This window comes from Mus pahari, chromosome 8 (assembly GCF_900095145.1).
Source record: "Mus pahari chromosome 8, PAHARI_EIJ_v1.1, whole genome shotgun sequence".
Taxonomy (NCBI): domain Eukaryota; kingdom Metazoa; phylum Chordata; class Mammalia; order Rodentia; family Muridae; genus Mus; species Mus pahari.
Window position 1 is genome coordinate 26,043,863 of NC_034597.1, and position 20,090 is coordinate 26,063,952.

Sequence of the window (20,090 nt, forward strand, 5' to 3'; positions counted from 1 at the left end):
AGGCAGATTTCTGAGTTTGAGACCAGCCTGGTCTACAGAGTTAGTCCCAGGATAGCCAGGGCTACACAGAAAAACCCTGTCTCAAAAATCCAGAAGAAAAAAAGGGAAAAAAAAGATTTATTTATTTTATTTATATGAGTACACTGTCACTGTCCTCAGACACACCAGAAGCAGGCATTGGATCCCATTACAGAGAGTTGTGAGCCACCGTGCGGTTGCTGGGAATTGAAATCAGGACCTCTGGAAGAGCAGTCAGAGTTCCTAAACAGTGAGTCATCTCTCCAGCCCTGGAGCAAATTCTTAAAACTATAATTTACCTAGTTTCCTTTATTGAAAAAATGGGAGACAGTGTAGACCTACCTGATGGTTGTGTAGATTAAATATGTGTGAAGCATTATTATAATGTCCCAAATTTATTGTTTATTAGTAAGTGCTAGTTTTTACAGTCCCCCCCCCCTTTACTATTTCTCTAAAAAGGTAAAAATGCTCTGGAAATGAAATAGAATACTTGTGACTGTTAACTCATGTAATCATGTCACTGCAGTCGATGGTTTGTGCTTCTGACACCAGATTCTCCAAATTACTATTTCCAAACTTGGCCTTGTTAATCTCTTCATAGTGAATCATAAAGCAGAGGGAAATTGAGCAAACTTTAGTGCTTTCTAAAATGTTTCAGCTTTTTTTTTTTTTTTTTTTTTCTTAGAATGATCAAAAAGAGGTTTTTCACAACTCTGTTGATGGCCTCCAGATGGAGATATAATTAAGTACCCTGTGTAGAATGTCTTTGAACAAACTCTTGAGCGTTTTGGTCAAACCTTTGTCTGACTTCTGTGTATGTGTAGTTTGAATTCCCCAAGTGCCATGTGCTGCTTTAAGGAATGTTTTCATTCTACCTAGGTGGTACATCTCTAAGAATGTGCTGGCTAAAATCATACTACAGAGAGTACATATGCCAAACAAGACCAAACAAGATATTCATCTATTGATAATGACTGTTATAGTGAATGTAGACACACTAAACATTCCAGTTAAGGCAGAGATTTTGAGATTGAATCAGGAGATACTAAATGAAAATGCAGTTACAGGATTTGTTTTAGTAGATTGTGGTGAAGATGCATATCATCATGCTCAGAGCAAACAGCACGGAAGACTGTAGCTAGAGTAGTCAAAGTAGAACACAAGGCAGAGAAGGAGAAACAGTAACAAAAACTAGCAAGAAATAGCAAAACGGGCTTGTGTGAGTTGTCCTCTGGCTCACACAAAAGTAAACAAAACATCAGAACAGGAAAAGTAATTCTGTCTGTGCAAGAGAAGTACACCAATGATGTCCCCTAAATGTCGTGGTGTCTTAATTGTATTAACTCAAAACTCTAATTAGAGGGTGAGAATGTGAAACAACCAAGAGATGCTGGATTTAAATAACACATCAAGCTGGGCAGTGGTGGTGCACGCCTTTAATCCTGATACTTGGGAGGCAGAGGCAGGCGGGTTTCTGAGTTCGAGGCCAGCCTGGTCTACAAAGTGAGTTCCAGGAAAGCCAGGACTGCACAGAGAATCCCTGTCTTGGAAAAAACAAAAAAACAAAGCAATAAAACAAAAGACAATGTGGGAAAAAAAGGAAAAAGTAAAAAGTATGTGATAATAAAAACAATCATACAGGTAGGTAAATTCACAACCATAGTTTCAGATTTTAATACAACTTCAGCAAGTAATAGTGTCTCATAGTTGTAAACAGACACCATGACCAAGGCAACTCTTAGAAGGGCAGCATTTAATTGGAGCTGGGTTTCGGGTTCAGAGGTTCATTAATGCCAAAGTATAGCAGCATCCAGGCAGGCACGGAGCAGGAGGAACTGAGAGTTCTGCGTCTTCATCTGAAGGCTGCTAGGAGAAGACTGGTTCCTATGTGGTTAGAATGAGACAGAGGCACACTTCCAACAAGGCCACACCTAAGAGTGCCACTCCCCGAACCAGGCATATTCAAACCCCACCACATTCCACAAATGAGTCTAAGGGGGCTATACCTAGTTATAATAAAAAATATATTCAGTCCAACTTTCAAAGTCCCTATTAGTCTATAGCAGTCTCAACAATCTTAAATGTTCAAAGTCTCTTCTGAGATTCATTAACTGTAATCCCCAAAGCGAGACAGGAAAGCAGCTGGGCAAACTATCCATGGCTGATGTCAATTTGGTCTTCACATTTCCAACTCTTCGTTTCTGTGGACAAATTTCTTTTTCCTGGTCTGGTTCCACTACCTGTTATCAGCTTTCCTCAGCAGGTATCACATGGTTCTGGCATTGTTAACATCTTGGGGTCAACTTCACAACTTCTTGTTTCAATATCTGGGAACCACGCATGTACTGGACTTCTCCAAAGGGCTTTCATCACTTCTCCATCTCTACCCTCTGTAGCACTCTAGGCTCAGGTTGACTCCAATCCGCTGCTGCTGCTGTTCTTGGTGGTCATCCCATGCCACTGGCATCCCCAATATGCTGGGCTCTTCTGCTGCAACTAGGCTTCACCAATAACCTTACATAGGCTCTCTTTATGGTCCCCAACTTCTTTTCATCACCCCTTCAGTCCTGTGCCATCAACTGAGACTCCACTTTTACCAATGGCCTTCCATGGTCTCTCATAGTGCCAAGCCTTAGCTGTTCTTCATGACACATTCATACCTTCAAAACAAATACCACCTGGGTGACTCTTACATGTTACTAAGTCCAGCTGCAGCAGGAGGTACAACCTTGGCTATCTAAAAAACACAGCATTTTTACAGTCTCAGAACACATTTCCCAGAAGATTTCATCTCAGTGATACTAGTCTCTTCATCTCTGCTAATTTCTTAGCTCCAGCTAACCAACTTCAATTATCTCAGTAGTCACTTCTGTTTTTGACTTAACACCAGAGCCACATGACCAAAGCTGCCAAGTTCTGCTGCTTGCTGGAGCTAGAAGATTCCCCCCACCCCCCACCCCGTTCTGTTACATTATCACCAGCTTTCTGCTTTCCAACTCCTTCACTGCCTAAGCTTGGCTATCCTGGAACTTGCTCTGTAGTTTGACCATGAACACAGAGATGTGCATGGTTTTGTCTCCTGAATGCTGGAATGAAAGTTGTGTACCACCACTCCTCGACTTAAGCTTTTCTCTACTTGGAACTTGCTCTATACCAGGCTGGCCTTTTAAACTCAGAGATCTGCTTGCCTCTGTCTCCTGGGATTAAGGGTGTGTACATCATATGTGAACCTAAGCTTAGGCGAGTGAGATCTTGTCCCAAGATGATCACTCCCTTAATATGTTTATCTTCTTGAACATAGGATTCATCCCCATTTTACTTCTTGGTGCCCCTTTTTTACTTGAACCATACATTTTCTATTTTACCTTTCTCAGTTTGCTCCTTTTCATTTAAAAACGCTCTTCATCAGACTAAACCAGAGAACAAAGCCTCTGCTGGACTTTTTTGTGACTTTAATGGAATTACTATAAATAAACCTCTTTACCTTAGCCTCAGATAGACTCTTGAGACAAGGCAAAAAGCAGCCACATTCTTCAACAAAATACCACAAAAACAGTCTCTAGGCCACATAGGGTCAGGTCTGCACAATTCAACTCATTCTCAGCAAGGAAGTCTTCAATATGCCTATTAGGATAGCCCTACGTAATGCATTCCACTGCTTTCCAAATCCAAAGTCCCCAATTCTTCCAAACAAAAGCATGGTCAGTCCCACATTCTTCCAAACAAAAGCATGGTCAGGCCTATCGAAGCAATACCCCAGTCCCTGGTACCAACTTCTGTCTTAGGGTTTTCATTGCTATGAAGAGACACCATGACCAAGACAACTTTTATAAGGCCAACATTTAATTGAGGCTGGCTTACAGGTTCATAGGTTCCGTCCATTATCAGTGCAGGAACATGGCAGGGTCCAGGCAGGCGTGGTGCAAGAGATGCTGAGAGTTCTGCTTCTTCATCTGAAGGTTGCTAGAAGACTGGCTCCCACGTGATTAGGAGGAGGGTCTCATTGCTCACCTCTACAGTGGCACACTTCCCTTTAGCAAAGCCACACCTACTCCACCAAGGCCATATCTCCTAAAGAGTGCCACTCCCTGGGCCAAGCATATTTAAACCAGTACAAATAGCTTAGTTTTGTTTTTTAAAATATAAGCTGGTTGCTGTAGCAATACCTATAATTCTAGCTACTCAGGAGGCTATGTCATGCCAATCATGTAAGTCTAGGAGTTTAAAGGCCTGTTTGGACAATAACATGTCTCAGTAAGTATGTAATTAAATGTGAAGCTACAGAAAATTTGAGTGGATGAAATACCTTAATCTAATATTCATAAAAATTACATTGAACATAGATTTTTGTATTACATATGCAAATTTCACCAAGATAATCTGAGAGCTCATAAAGCAGACTTTGATGTATTTCAGATGACTGAAGGCTACAGAGATTATACCTGTGAATCAGCAATCAAAAATCAAAACAGGGCTAGAGAGATGGCTCAGCAGTTAAGAACACTGACTGCTCTTCCAAAGGTCCTGAGTTCAAATTCCAGCAACCACATGGTGGCTCACAACCATCCATAATGAGAGCTGATGCCCTCTGCTGGTGTGTCTACAACACATTGGAGGGTTTTTTACTTTTTGTTGTTGTTGTTTTGTTTGTTTGTTTTTTTGCCACATTAAAAACAGTGCTTAAAATTAAGACTATCAATGTGAACATGAAATGAAAAAGATGAAGTAATTAAAACCCAGTGTAAGTTTTAAGAAAGAAAAATTAGATTAGAAATCAGTATAATAAACTTGAAAACAAACTGAAAATGCTTTAAAAAAAAAAAAAAGTTAAGCCCTTACAACCAAAAACTGCCAGTGTTGGGAATGAAAGATGAAATAATACAGAGCCTCTGGATATTTAAAAAAAAAAAAAAAGCCAAAAATCTTTGCAACTAAAATTTCAAAATTAATTGAGAAACTTAGAAAACTGACAGAGTCAGACCACGTTCTGTGGTATATATGTGTAAGCCTNCTTGTGGACGTTGTACATCGTGGTGCGGAGCCTAGTGCGCACCACGATGTACAACGTCCACAAGCAGGGAGTTCCAGGACAGCCAGGGCTATACAGAGAAACCCTGTCTCGAAAAACCAAAAAAAAAAAAAAAAAAAAAAAAAAAAAGAAAGAAAAAAGAAAAAAGAGAGGTGGATGCAGAAGAATCAAGTTTCAAAGGCTGTGTTTAGGGAGATAGCTACTTGAGACACTATCACACAAAAATTGTGTGTGTGTGTGTGTATGTATGTATGTATGTATGTATAAAGGCAAAAAGGAACATTAAAAACCAAGGCAACATATCCCCAGAGGTAATAGTCCCACAGAAATGGTTTCCAGTGAGAGATGAAATAGTAGACAAAGAATTAAAAAGGATAATTATAAATACATCCAATGAAGTCAAAAGAAGGCACAAGTCTAAGAATACAGTTAGCTGACTGAAATAAAGTTGATAGGAGTTATAAATGCAGAAGTCAGTGTCGAACTAGAAAGACTGAAGAATTACTAGAAATAGAAAGACAGCAAATTAAAAGGTTTTAGGGAGTCACAGATAGAATGGACCAAAGAGTGGTGGGGATAGAAGGCAAGGTAGATGAAATGTTCAGACAAAGATAAAGTACAAAATAAGATCTATGGGGCACTATATAAAGACTAAACCTACAAATTCCGGCCCTGGAAAAGTGAGAATTTCATGCTGGAGGAATGGAAAACATTATTTTCAAGAACACAATTGTACTGAAGTTTCCTTAAATCTAAAGAGGTGCCCGATCAAGTACAGAAAGCATAACACCAAATAGATAAGAACAGAAGCAACCTTCCTGTATCATAGCTAAAACACTAAATACACAAAGTATTGGAAGCTTAGAGAAAAACACCAAATCAAATATAAAGACACACCCATTAGAATAACACCTCATCTCTCTCAATAGAAATGTTGAGGGCTGGAGAGATGGCTCAGCGGTTAAGAGCACGGACCACTCTTCCAAAGGTCCCGAGTTCAAATCCCAGCAACCACATGGTGGATCACAACCATCCATCATGAGATCTGATGCCCTCTTCTGGGGTGTCTAAAGACAGCTACAGTGTACTTACATATAATAATTAATAAATAAATCTAAAAAAAAAAAAAAAAAAAAGAAATGTTGAAAGCCAGGAGGGCTGGAGATAATGTATTTCAAGCTCTAGAGCACAATACCTGTCAACTCAGACTACTATACCTAGCACAACTATCATAACTGAAGAAGAAAAGAGCTTTCTGTGATAAAAGCAGACTAAAGGAATTCACGATCACAAAGCAGCTCTACAAAAGGTACTTGAAGTAGTCCTTTAGACTGAAAAGAAAGATAAACACATCATGGAAGCTACAAGAAAAACCAAACAAAACACCAATGAGGCAAAGGAAAATACCAAATGGTTAGAAATTAATATTAGGAGATAGATTGTTAGATTTGGTTCAACAGGATCTGTCTATTTGTTATCTCCAAGAAATGCACCTGACCATCAGATGCAACTTTAGTATAACACGAAAGAAAAAGATATTCTAAGCAAATGCTCTAATAGGTAACAAACACTGACTTCAAAACCAGAACCTAATTGAGGTCACTTTATAGTGTCTCCCAGGTGTTTTGCTGCCCTGTGTACTTTAAGCTAGCCTGGAACTCCTGATTCCACTTCCCGTCTCACAGGAGTGCTGGGGTTGCAGATGTGTGCCACTGCATCTGACTTTTTGGGGAGCAACCTTCAGTTGTAAGGCTTGAGCAGCAAGCATCTTTACTCCTTGAGCCATCTGGTTGGCTGTCAAGACATGTTAACAAATATATTGATGGAAACATCAGGTAGGTGAGGTACATCAAAATGGGGGAAGCCTTTGCTATAGGTCTTGGACTGTTAGGACAGTCTTATAATTTGAGGTGATGGAAGCCAGGAGTTTGTACATTACACAAGAATTTACCTAATGGTCACAGGATATGAGGTCACACACAGAGATTGACCTTAAATAGCCTTTTTGGGAGGGGGGGAAATAAGGTCTCTCAGGATAATTTGGCTCCAACCTATAACACTCCAACTCCCCACAATCATGAACATTCTAAATAGTCAATCAGCCATGTAGAATGTTTAACACAGATACAGTGTTCTTTTCAGTTCCCGAGAACTTCAGTTCACAAATCTCATACTAGAAGAAAGAAGCTAACGTGCTGGCATCAGAGAAGCCGGAGAAGAAACTTTCCTCTGAGAGGACAGGGTTAGCCAGTGCCATAATCCCCTTCAGGCTGCAGACCGTCAGTTTGGGAGACTAGGCCTAAGTTTCTGTTTTCCAGAATGGAAAAAGTTCAAAACAAATCAATTCCAGGAAAACCCACCCCTTACGGGCAGCCAATCAGGAAGTTGTTCCACCACTTAGCCTGAGTCAACCTCATGGGCAGCCAATCAGGAGCTGTAGAAGCTACCCCACCACCTAGCTTGAGCCAAGTATAATTAATCAGCAAAAGTCCCCCAAATCCCCCAGAGCTGTAACCAATCGCAAAGGCACCTACCTATACCCCTCAAGATAGAACCAACCAATCAAGAGAAAGAAAGGTAAAATTTCCCCCATTCCTACCCTAACGGGCTTTAAAATAAATGCTCTTTGCTGTTGCATACTATTTGAGTCTGGGTTGTCATTCTTCCTAAATCACAGGTCCTTACACCTCCTAGGAAGAGACTTCACACAGTTCTGACAACCTACTATGTGTATAGCCCCAGGCCTTTGCCTCATCTGTTATCCTGCTACAGAAGAGGATGAGCAACCAGAAGTTTATGTCTCCTCACTTTTGCCATACTGGGGTGGGGCAGGGATCCACTTTTCTCTATCAGTTTGTTTTCTAGTTTCTTATAAGATGCAGTGAGGTTATGAATCTAAATGTCCCAGATAATAAATGCTCGACTTGACCTCAACTGTCAGATTTGGAGGATCATGAAGTGTATGACCATGTATGTTTCTGGTACTCTCAGATAATAAACACTGGGAAAGATGAACAGTGTATGTTGCTTGAGGTTGCTAGTTGCCAGCAGGACCTCCAAGTTGAGCTCTGGTGCTGTGGGGGAAGAAGCTGCTGACATCATCTTAGGGTGTTTCTTCAGAGTTTAGGTATGGGGCTGGGGCTCATCCCTAGGAGCAGGAACTGGGTAGATTTTACCCTGTCTGACAGTTGGATTGTTTTAGAACTTCAGTGATCTGCTCTGGCTTGGCCATAATTTTAAACATGTGCACACTGTAAGGTGTAAATAGAGGATTTCCCTTGACTGGTTGTTTCAAAGACAGATTGTTCACTGTGCTTATATCATAGCCTTCTCATCTCTTCTACAAAGACCAAAAAGTACAGAGAGTGGCAGGATGTTGGCCTACTAGGAGGGAAAGAACGTGTTCTTCCGAGGGGAGTTTCCTGGGGACACGTACCTGAAAATTCCTACCATGCTATGTCAAATCAGGTGTCTGACTAGCCAGTGTTCTATCTGTTGACTTTATTGAAGTCTTGGTTCTGAATACACAACACGCATGCACAGGCCATGCTTCATGCATGTAATGCCACCAAACCAAACAAACAAATAAACAAAACAAAACAAACAACAACAAAACGGAAAACAAAAAATTAGAAGAAAGAAACTGCTTGAAACACCTCTGTTCATATTAGAGTCTATTGTAAGATATGATTTGCAGTGCTTGTAATTTATAAATAAAGCTTTCTGCTCTTACAGAAACAATACTTACACAAAGCAAAACCTTTTACTATTTTGAGGTACAACATTCTGAAGTTAGTATATCTTTGGATTGTAATATGGTAGAATCTTTGATTTTAAAATTATGGGCTGGGGATGTGGTTCCGTTGGGAGAGTGCCTAGCAAGAATGGCCTGGGTCTGGGGGCTAGAGAGATGGCTCAATGGTTAAGAGCACTGACTGCTCTTCCAAAGGTCCTGAGTTCAATTCCCAGCAACCATATGGTGGCTCACAACCATCCGTAATAAGATCAGTGTACTCACATATAATTAAAAAAAAAAAGAAGAAGAAGAAGAATGGCCTGGGTCCAATTCCCAGTGCCACCCAGAACTGGACATGGTGTTGCACCCTGTAATCCTAGCTAACACCTGGAGGCAGAGGTAGCATGATCAGAAGTTCCAGGTCATCGTTGGCCTGGGTTTTAGGAGATTCTGTCTCAGGACAATGACAATGACAATGAAGAGAACAACACCACCACCACCAACAACACCTCCCTGCTGCTGGAGTTACCGATTCTGAGTTTATTAAAACGGAGACCATCAAGATGACTACTTTGACAACTTGAATTTGATTTTTGAAACCCAAGGAAGGTGGAAGCTGAGAACTGACTGGCACACCCTTAATTGCCTCACCCCCAACACACACACACACACACACACACACACACACGCACGCACATGCACACGTTACCCAGTGAAGTTTGTTCTGTTATTAGGACAGAATTTCCAATAAATCACTGTGACACAACCTGCCATTTTATACTATGTCTTTATGCAAACTGATGCCATCAGCACAGAGAATCGTAAAATAAAAAGTTGGAGCCTGTAGATGCATCTTTCAGTGTTACGTACTCAGCCAACATTTAATTCTTTATGCAAAAATAAATAAGCACATCCACCTCATTAGAATACAGGTTTTCTTTTGTCTTTACTAAGTAGTAAAATTATCCATGTATCATGGACTTAAAGAGAAGCTTTATGGGCTACTGCCAGCAAATGATTTCTATACCTACTGTACACCTACTGTATAGAAACTGAGTCTCAAGTGTGATGCAGTGATGAGATGGTGCAGTCAGTCATGTGATTGTTGCCAGGCTTCGTAACCTGAGTTCTATCCCTGTCTCGTAGGCAGAAGGAGAGAACTGATACCCTCAAATTGTCATCTCACCTCTACACGTGAGCCACACTGTGTGCGTACTCATGTGCACATACACAGTCAATCAACTGACGGATCAATCAAGGTAATAAAAGTAATTTCTCATGTATATAGATAGAATATCATGTCTGTATGGTTGTGCACTTGACAATAATAAATCTGATAGCTTATGGCTTAGGCACAAAATAGGAGGTAGGACATTCGGGAGGCAGAAAGGATTCTGGGTTCCAGGAGCAGGAGATTTGCCTGGGAAGATGTAACCAGACAGACACATGGTACCTGAGCACGGGTAAGCAGCCACATGGCAGAATATAGATTAAAATAAATGGGTTATTATAAATTATGACCAAGATACTTGTAAATATATTTTGAGTCTGAGTCTTAATTTCTGGGAGCATGGGGCTGGGAGGTAGAACCAGGACAAAATTTCTACACAGGTGTAAAGAGGTCATGGGTGGAGAATGTTTCAGAAGCCCCCCCCCCCCCCAGCAAGTGAGATCTTTATAATTCCATTATCATCTGAATGTTCCACCCTAAGATGGTGTGTTCCTGCACACCATCGGACTAGAAAGATGTTGACTTGGAAATGAGCCTTACGTGATCTTCAGCTGTTGCAGGCAAGACTCCTCTTGTTGCTCTCACCAACTTCACATTCATGGTGGGGAGAGCTTATCATATCCAGTTAGAGTCACACAGAGGCAGAAAGAACCGGGATTAAATCCGTATCTATTTGATGCCCAAGCCAGCTAAGGTCCTGGCACCCCAATTCCTTCTGACGGTATTTCTTCTTCATGGTTCTTGAGTTACCCCATCCAGAGTTTGTTGATGGCAGGAAACTGGTTTTGTTCATGTTTCAATACACAACATCTTAGGGGTGTAGCTTGGAATAATTTTATCTTGACCAGTTGCTAAAATAAATTCCAATTTTTCTTAGCAAGGAAAATCCCATTTAAGGATCTAGAGAGCTGGGTTCAATGATGCGGGCTCAGAATCTCGGCACTTGGGAGACTGATTCTGCAGAACTGTGAGTCCAAGCCAGACTGGGCAAATCAGGGAGACACTGACATACATGCATAAAAGAAAATGAAGCCCCAAAGAAGCCGCCATTTGAAGCATTAACACTCTAGGAAGATTTTAGTTATGAAAAGCAAAATTAATCCCAGAGGCTCCCTCCAGGTTGAGTGACTGATAATGCAATTTGTGTGTCGGACAGACTTCCCTGACTAGTTAGAGGCAGTCAGAAAACTAAGCAAATGATTAACTTAGAGGCAGCAAAACTACAGGAGAAAATCAATGTGACTTACTGGGTAATAGTTATACAGCTGGAAGAGTGAACACTGGACAAAGGTGACATTGAAATAATCTTCTAAGGAGGACAGTTAATGCAAAATTTAGAAAACCTGGGGTAAGCATCATGTTTAGAAATATAGAAGACATAGTTGGAGGATCTGGGTGGACACTGCTTAGGACCTCATTGAAAATCTCTCCCTCTCTCTCTGTCTCTCTGTGTCTGTGTCTCTCTTTCTCCCTCCTACCCTCCTTCCCTTCCTCCCTCCCTCTCTTTCTCTGTCTCTCTCCCTCTTCCTCCTCCCTCTCTCTCTTTGTCTCTCTCTCCCTCCCTCCCCCTCTCTATCCCTCCCCCTCTGTCTGTCTCTCCCTCCCCCTCCCCTTCCCCATTCCTCTCCCTCTCCCTCTCTTTCCCTCCCCCCTCTGTCTCTGTCTCTGTCTGCCTTTCCCTCTCAACCTCTCCCCCTCTCCCTCCACCTTCTCCTTCCCTCTCCCTCCCCTCCCTTCCCCATTCCCCCCCCCCCCTTCTCTCTCCCTTTCAGGTAGCCCTGCTGGCTTCAAATTTGCTGTACAGTAGTGACTGACCTTGCATTTCCGATCTCCCTCCCTCTACTCTCCAAGTGTGTGGCACTACACCTGTCCTTTCACTGTAAAACAATTGGCATTTAAACCTAAACACTTGTTTGTTGAGATGGAATCTTATAGTCCAGGCTGGTCTAAAGCTCTTGATCTTCCCACCTTAGCTTCCTGGTGCTGGGATTTGTTATAGATTTGTGCCATCCCCCACCCCTGACAACACACATAAAACTGGTCTTTATAGCCATGCCTGCTGACATACAACTGCAATGCCAGCTACCCAGGAGGTGTGAAAGGGTAGATGGGACAATAGATCAGCCAGCGGTAGGAAGTTTGCCTAACATGGGTGAGGCCCTGGGGTTCATCCCAGGACTGTAACACTGTTCTATCACCACCTAAATGAACAAACAAACAAACAAACACTTCTCTGAAACTTAGGTTTAGACATTTAGTACCGTCAGTATGTCTGGGCCTGGCTTTGGGGTGGAACCCACATCCTGAGTTGAACCCGTAGACCATGAACAGGTTTCTGAACTACTTGAGCATGAACTTTTGCATGACTGGCCATGTGAGCCTTCAGATGGCATTTGGTGACTGAATTGAGATGGTAGAGGATAAATTTGGGAGGTTACAGTTGTCAGCATTTCAGATAGTTGCATGGCATCCCGTGGAAAATGCAACAGCAAGAACCAAATACCACAGGCATGTGCACCGCTTCTCCAGCCTCTTCACTTCACGCTTCTGTCATCTGGGATGAAAACTTAAGCACAGTTCTTATAAAAATAGCTCACTTGTCCCAATCTCCTGCTATATATACACTAGACTTGGTCAAACCACATCCTGCACGCAGCCTTTGGCTCACTGAACAGCACTCATATGCCATGCATGAGCTACTGCATGTCCAGACGGAAATAGCACTCCCGGACTCATAGTAAAGACATTTATTTTTAGGTGTTATGAGTGATATATTAGAATTACACAGAAGGAAAGCTAGACTGGAGGAGAGCAAAGTGCACAACTGAGATCCCAGCCATTTTCTGTCTACACTGCTGCACGTCTCATCCTTGGACCACAGTCCAAGGGATGCTTTCAGGTGGACTAACGTTACATAGCTCTCATAATGTACCTGGCACGGCTTTCACTTTCTTCTTTCTCCCCCTCCCTCCCTCCCTCCCTCCCTTCCTTCCTTCCCTTTTTAGCATAGGGTCTCTCTCTATAGCCTAGGTTGACCTTGAACTCATTATGGCGTCTAGACCGACTTAGAAGTCATGATCCTCCAGCCTGAATATCCCAAGTATTAGGATTATAGATATGCACCACTGAGCCTGGATCAGGGTTTAGTTTTTACATACTTCCAGAAGAGCTTAGGTATCAGTGAGTCCGAGGGCAGCTCCAGGAGAGAACAGTCCAGCCAGGCATGGTTCCAGCTGAGATGGGACTGAGATGGGACTGCCTGTCTGTAGGGCCGTGCCACTCCCTCCTGCTCATAGTTGAAAGTGTGTCCCTTTCCTACAGCTGTGGGAGTCAAAGCCTGGAGAGGTCAAGGGTCACAGCTAGAAGACAAAGCTAATTCACTCCCTTCCCCAGTTCTCCAAGCCTGGGCCGTAACCTTGCTGCGTCTCATGTCTGTCAGCTGCCAGTTCTAAGGCACTGCCGAATAGCTTCCTCTAAACATTGTGGGTGTTTTCAAAATGATCTGCCAGCGCAGAGACTGGTGTGTGCTACCTTCACTTCTGTCTGGCTTCACCTTTTTTGGTATGGAAGTCTTAGATTGGTGGAGATTAAACAGAAAATCCAGGAAGGAGCTAGTGTCCAGTAAAGCACCTGATTTATTTGCCTTTTCTGGGTTTTCCCAGGTGAGATTCTCCTCCCTTCTCCTCCCCTTCCCTCCCCCACCCCCTCCCTCTCTTGCCCTGACATTTGTCCCCTCTTCTCCCCTCCCCTCCTTTCATTCTGAACTACCCTGCCAGCCTTCTTGGTTACTAGAAAGAAAACAAACTGGTTTTAAATCAACTTCAGTTTCCCCGACCAAAGAATGGACAAAATACACAAGCATTTACGTAGGCATGTCTTTTTACAGATGTAGAAGACCTTGATGCTGATGCAAAGCTTTGCACCTCATTAGCAAGGGAGTCTCTTGAAGGGCCCAGGCGGCCAATATCTAAAAGCCCTATAGCACACAATGAAAAAAAAAGGGGGAGGGGATGTCCTATACCAGTCCTAATGACCCGGCACTGTCCAAATGAGGGCCAAGGCTGTAGATGTAATTCAATACCGGAGCATGTGTTTGGCAAGTTCAAACTCTGGGTTTTATCCCCAGTGCAAACACCCCCCCCCACACACACACACCCCACACACCCATGTGTGCATGTGCACACTGGCAGGTGCACACGTATACCAGGTTGGAATCAACTTTCCTGTTTTACCTGAAAGTCAAGATGTGGTTGGTAGACAACAGGCAGCACCGGACCCACATAGGGAGGGAGGCCTGTTCCAGCCAGCAGGCCTTATTGAGCCAATCTAGATGATGTCCTCACATAGAGGACAATCCATGCCCTCTTAGTCGTTGTCCCCTCCCCCACCAGAGTGCTAACCCACATAATCACAAGTGACAAAAGGACTGTTGTTTTAAGCCACCAAGTTTTGGTGTGCTTTGCTACACAGCTGTAACTAGGCTAGACAGATGCCAGGCTGGAAAGATTTACAGACAGACGTGATTAATCGTCTCCAAGTGTTCGCTTACATTTCCCTGTCAGAAGAGGTCCACAGAGGAGGGGAGGGGGAGAGAAGGGGCTGAGGCAAACGTAGACAACTGAGTCAGTATGAAGAAGAAAGCCAGGTTTGTGGCTGGAGGGTCACTGGCATATGGCACTTATTCAAAAAAGCATTTGTCACATAAGCAAGTGAACTCACGAGACAACCAGCTTTCCTGCTTTTCTTATCTCCAGCCTATCTGAAAAATACATTCTTCCCAGCTCTGTCAGCTGGTCTCTTGTTTATTGTGTGAGTCACTTCAAGCAGTGTTTGTTCACTGAGTTTAAAGAGTGTTTCCCTGGTGAATGTGAAGGTGGGCTAGACAAAGGTGGGGGGGGCACCTTTGTGCCAAACACTCTTAAAGCACCCTTAGAGGATCTGCACGTCGTTGGTAATTTCTCCGTGTTTAGGCTTTACACATTCCCGATGTTTATTTTCTTGTAAATAAGCAAAGACACTGGAGGACGTGTTAATTTAACTACCCGACTGGCAGCTGTTCGACTTCTCTTGTACCTTGGCTGTCCCCGGACAGAACAACTGTCAAGCAGTCCACTGAGTTACCCTGAAGCTGACGGTCATGCTGTTCTCCACAGATCTCTTGAGAAAAACCTACAATTGCAGCTGCTTGCTTTGACTCCCGGAAGTGACACTTTGGGACTTCAGGCCTGGTTCACTTTATACCAACTTTTTTTTTTTTTTTTTTAATGACAAACCTCAGTGAGCCCTAGATGGCCCTGCAGCTGTCCCCACCTAGGTGAGAGGCGAAGCACCTCTCCGGGTAGACCAACAGAAGCACCTCTGAGACTGGAACTCAAGGAAGGGCTGTGCTGATTGGTACAAATGTAACCTTCATTTGCATGTGAAGTTTGTTGTGATTGGTGGAAACCACCTCTTCTCTGGCTCTAGAAACGTGGTTGAGTACACTTGATGAATCAGCCAAGAGATCCCCACCCCACCCCCACCCAATACTGTCTGTCCTGATGTTAAACACAAAAAACAAACAAAAAAAGGGCCTAAAAAAAGGGCTTGTTTTGGGTGGTCCTTTCTTGTCCAGTTGTAGAAGTGTGGGCTGAGCCTGGAGCAGGATAAAAATTAGCAGAGCAGAGTGACCCGGATGCAGAGACACCAACAAAACAGCAGAAGCAGAAATGGTTGAACCACCGGTTGGCAGGCCAAGCTGCGAAGAGCAGCAGGCAGCCCGCTGCTTAACTGCTTTAGAATAGTGGCGGAGGAGTTAAAGAGAATGACTTGGGCTGGAGCATGGCGGGAGGCAGAGGGAGGATTCAGAACTGAAGAAGAAGGAAGACCATAAGTGTCAGCAAAGAGAAACTGTAGGTCCTGGTCCCCAGAGAAGTTTCAGAGAGTTCTCAAACCTTTAAGGCAAAGGGCCTCAGCCTCTCCAAATCCAGGAGCTGTAACAGTGGCCAGTCAAAAGCCAAGGAATCGTGCAATGCCTGCTTCTGCCAAGAGCTAAGGAGTCCCATTCTCGTCTTGCACAAATAGCTGTAACATGGAAGTTGGTATCTCCCTATGGGAACCCTGCTGGACTGTTCTAGAGGACACTGCCTGCTGCTGCATCCTCCCGCTGGTGCTGGCTCCTTACTGTCAAACCCAGAGGGATGTGACAAATGTCGAAGACCAGCACTGGAAGAGTTTCTTGCCTATGCACCATCTTGGTAGAGGAAAGCTTGGAATCCCACTAAGCTGATAGGTAAGGAGGGCCTTTAAAATTCTTCAGGGCATCTTATGATGCCTGGTCGAAATAGAATAGAAATAGAATATTAAAGCTTCCCATTAAAAAAATGTTTTTAGAGTTTTCAATGTGTGTGTGTGTAACAGAACACAGATTTTTTTTTTTAATAAATGTAACTTTTGTTCTTTTTTTTTTTAAGATTTATTTATTTATTATATGTAAGTACACTGTAGCTGTCTTCAGACACTCTGGGAGTCGGATCTTGTTACGGATGGTTGTGAGCCACCATGTGGTTGCTGGGATTTGAACTCTGGACCTTCGGGAGAGCAGTCGGGTGCTCTTACCCACTGAGCCATCTCACCAGCCCCAGAACATGGATTTTAAGTGTACCATTTAAATCTTCCTCTGCAGATTCACAAACTAACCAACTTCTACTCAAATCAAATTCTAGAACATTTATGTCACCCTCAAAGACTCCCCCTGCTCCTTCACAGGGAGCCATTCCCCCTCTTGTTCTGACTTCTATTAGCCAACTTATTAACTTGCTCTTTGCCATCACATATGTGGAATCTAAACAAGTGTGAGTCTGACTTCTTTTCCCAAGCATGCTGGAGATGTATCTGGCTTGTATCAGGAGTCTGTTCCTTAGAATTGTGTTATTGCTCACAATTGATTTACCTGGTTGGTGACATTTAGGTAGATTCCAGCTTGAGTTTATTAAGTGTCTCACTGACACCTCTCTACTTCTCTTATGAGCATATGCACTTGTAGTTCATAGAGTTGAGCCTAGACTCAAATATATGTTTTCTTTCTTTCTTTTTTTTAAAGAATTATTTATTTTATGTGTGTGAGTACACTATAGTTGTCTTCAGACACCCCAGAAGAGGGCATCAGATCTATTACAGATGGTTGTGAGCCACCATGTGGTTGCTGAGAATTGAACTCAGGACCTCTGGAAGAGCAGTCAGTGCTCTTAACTGAGGAGCCATCTCTCCAGCCCTCAAATACATGTTTTCTTGAATAGACAAACTCTCTGTCTCTGTTTCTCTGTCTCTGTCTCTCTCTCTCTTTCACTGGCAATTTATAATGATATTTGGGTGCTCCATAGCACTGTAAGAACTTAATATTTTAATATATTTGTTATTTTTATAATATGTAAATATTTATATGTTAATATTTTTTCATATTTTATATTTTAGTTGTTCTTTCTGGAATGCAGAGGCATTTTGCTGATTGTTTTTAGATTTTTAAGTTTTATTTTATGTGAATGAATGTTTGTTGGTCTGTGCTTCTGACACTTCAAAGTTCACCCCCACTGACACTCTTCCACCAATAATGCCACAACTACCCCAAGGCCATACATCCTAATCTTTTCTTAAAAAATAATTTACTTGCGCTGGAGAGATGGCTCAGCAGTTAAGAGCACTGACTGCTCTTCCAGAGGTCCTGAGTTCAAATCCCAGCAACCACATGGTGGCTCACAACCATCTGTAATGTAATCTGATGCCCTCTTCTGGGGTGTCTGAAGCCAGCTACAGTGTACTTACATATAATAAATAAATAAATAAAAATTCCTTAAAAAAATAATTTACTTAATTTTATTTCACAGGCATTGGCGGTTTTGCATGCATTCCTGTCTGTGTGAGGGTATCACATCGGGAGTTACAGATAGTTGTGAGCTGCCATGTAGGTGTTGGCAATTAAACTCTGGTCCTCTGAAAAAGCAGCCAGTGCTCTTGAACATCTCTCTAGCCCTCAATGGGGGGCCATTTTCATTCAAACTCCCACAACATGTTTGCCCACGAGTGATGATGCTCTGGCTGGAAAGGCTGTATGCTCTGACAGGTGCTTACAGTTCTCAGTTGTTCCCCTCCGGGATCCTTTTCCTACCTCTTTCAGTTTGCACGCTGCGTATCAACATACATACATACATACATACATACATACATACATACATACAATTCACTTTCTCTTGCCGGTGTTGGGATGAACCCAGGACCTTGCACGTGTTAAGTACGTATTCTACCTTCCTTGAACCCTCCCCAGACTAACATTTCTGATTTTCTTTCATAAGTGTGCACAGTGAATTTTGGTCTTATTCACGCCCAGGACCCTCTCACGTCCCCTCCCATCCCTGGTTCTCCTCCTCTTCCCAACCAGCTCCCCTGCTGCTTTCAGGACTTCCTCCTGCTTTTGTTTACTCAGTTTAATTTTGTTTATATGAACGTGGGCGGGGGCCTGGGTACCTTACTTGTGGTTTCACGTGTGGTGTCTCCCTCCAGGAACCATTAACTGCCTAGAGCTCCTCAGAGAGGCGGGAGGCTTCATGAGCCCCGCCCACCGACCTGTGATGGGCAGTGGCTAGACCCAATCTGGTGCAAGGTTTTGTTAGCCCAGGTTCTTCCCAGCTTTGGCTTATGACCACAGAAAGGAAGTTTGATCAACTTTTGCTTTTATTTCTTGACAGGGTACCGAACTCAGCCTCCTGAGTGTTAGGATTGTGTACCCCAACACTTCTGCTCTTACAAAATGTTTCTTGTTTCATGTTACTCCTACCATATGATTTATGTCTGCTTATTTTGTAATACTTTTTCATTCAAAATATTATTTTCATTATGACGATATGATCACGATACTCAAAGTAAGAAAGAATAAACAAGAAAAAAAGCCTTTATTTCCCTCCTGTGATTGAGGCTTCAAGGGTATGTCACCTTGCCCGTCCCTCACACGTATTCAAGAGCTCTTGCCAAATGCTAGTTCCAGCTCAGACCTTAAGTTGGAGGCAGGAGGCGCGGCCTCCAGCAGCGCGCACACAGCGCCTCCTTGAAGCTCTGGGAGGTATCATAGAACAGTAGGATGCAGGAGGGGCCGAGGTCCCAAGGAAGGGATGTTGGGGAAGGGGCGTTGGAGCAGGCGAGCTGCGGATCTCCTGAGGCTCCGAGGTCACCCGAATGCTGTGCCCACCGGACTCCGGGTCCTGGGCGTCTTCAACAGCGGCTGGGTTGGCGGGACCCACGCGGATCCAGCTCACATCGCGCGAGACTCTCAACGCCTCTTCCCTCCCCTCTCTGCTTTCGCGCGACGAGTTCCGCATCTTTATCACCGCTCCCCTTGGGGGGGAGGGTGGCGGCCCAGGCCGCCGGTTGTCCCCAGTTGGAGCAGGTGCCTGGATGCCGCGCCAGGTTGGGGGCTGGATGTTCGGATGAACCCTGTGACTTTGGCGGCCTCAGTTTCCCCAGGATGACTGCCCTCGTACGTGTTCAGCCAAGAGGAGCGGGACAGAGCACCCACTACGCACCGCGAGCGCCCAGAGGAGTGCCTCCGCCCAAGTCCCACCTCCTAAGGCTCCAGTCTGTCCCTACCTCTCAGCACGTCTCCGCCCTGATCTCGATTTTCCTGGAGGTCGACCCAGGTAAAGCCCCACATGCCTTGTAGCCCCGAGCCTGTCGGGTGCGGACTTGACCGAGGCTTTCTCGACCGACCGCAGCTGGCACTGTGCTGGGAGGACACGCGCAGGCGGCCAGCCAGAAGCCGGAGGCAGCCTCCTCCCGGATGATTGGCCCCTGGGTCATCTCGCTTCAGCCTGCTTTGGTTCTAGGAGTTGGAAATGCTTAGCTTGAAGTCAATGTCCCCAATCTACGCTTGCCACCAAGCCTGACCACCTGAGTTTTCTGTGGAAGGAGAGAAGCAGCTTCACGGAAATTGTGCCTTGATCTCCACACGTGCGCTGTGGTACGCACGCGCCCACATCCCCCTCGTCCTGTATCTTTTTTTTTTCTTTTTTTTAATTTAAAAATAAATTTAAATCTCCAATATACCGAAA

General features: G+C 43.7%; 1 protein-coding gene across 1 annotated transcript; it reads right to left on the reverse strand.

Moving 5' to 3' along the window:
- Positions 1-18,927: 18,927 nt before the first annotated feature.
- Positions 18,928-19,758, reverse strand: LOC110325212. Its single transcript, XM_021202995.1, has one exon. It carries the CDS (start codon positions 19,359-19,361, stop codon positions 19,032-19,034), a length of 330 nt encoding a protein of 109 aa, XP_021058654.1. The 5' UTR covers positions 19,362-19,758; the 3' UTR covers positions 18,928-19,031.
- Positions 19,759-20,090: the final 332 nt, after the last annotated feature.

Coding starts and splice junctions, on each gene's coding strand:
- LOC110325212 (XM_021202995.1), bottom strand. CDS start 19,361: ATGCGGAACTCGTCGCGCGAAAGCAGAGAGGGGAGGGAAGAGGCGTTG.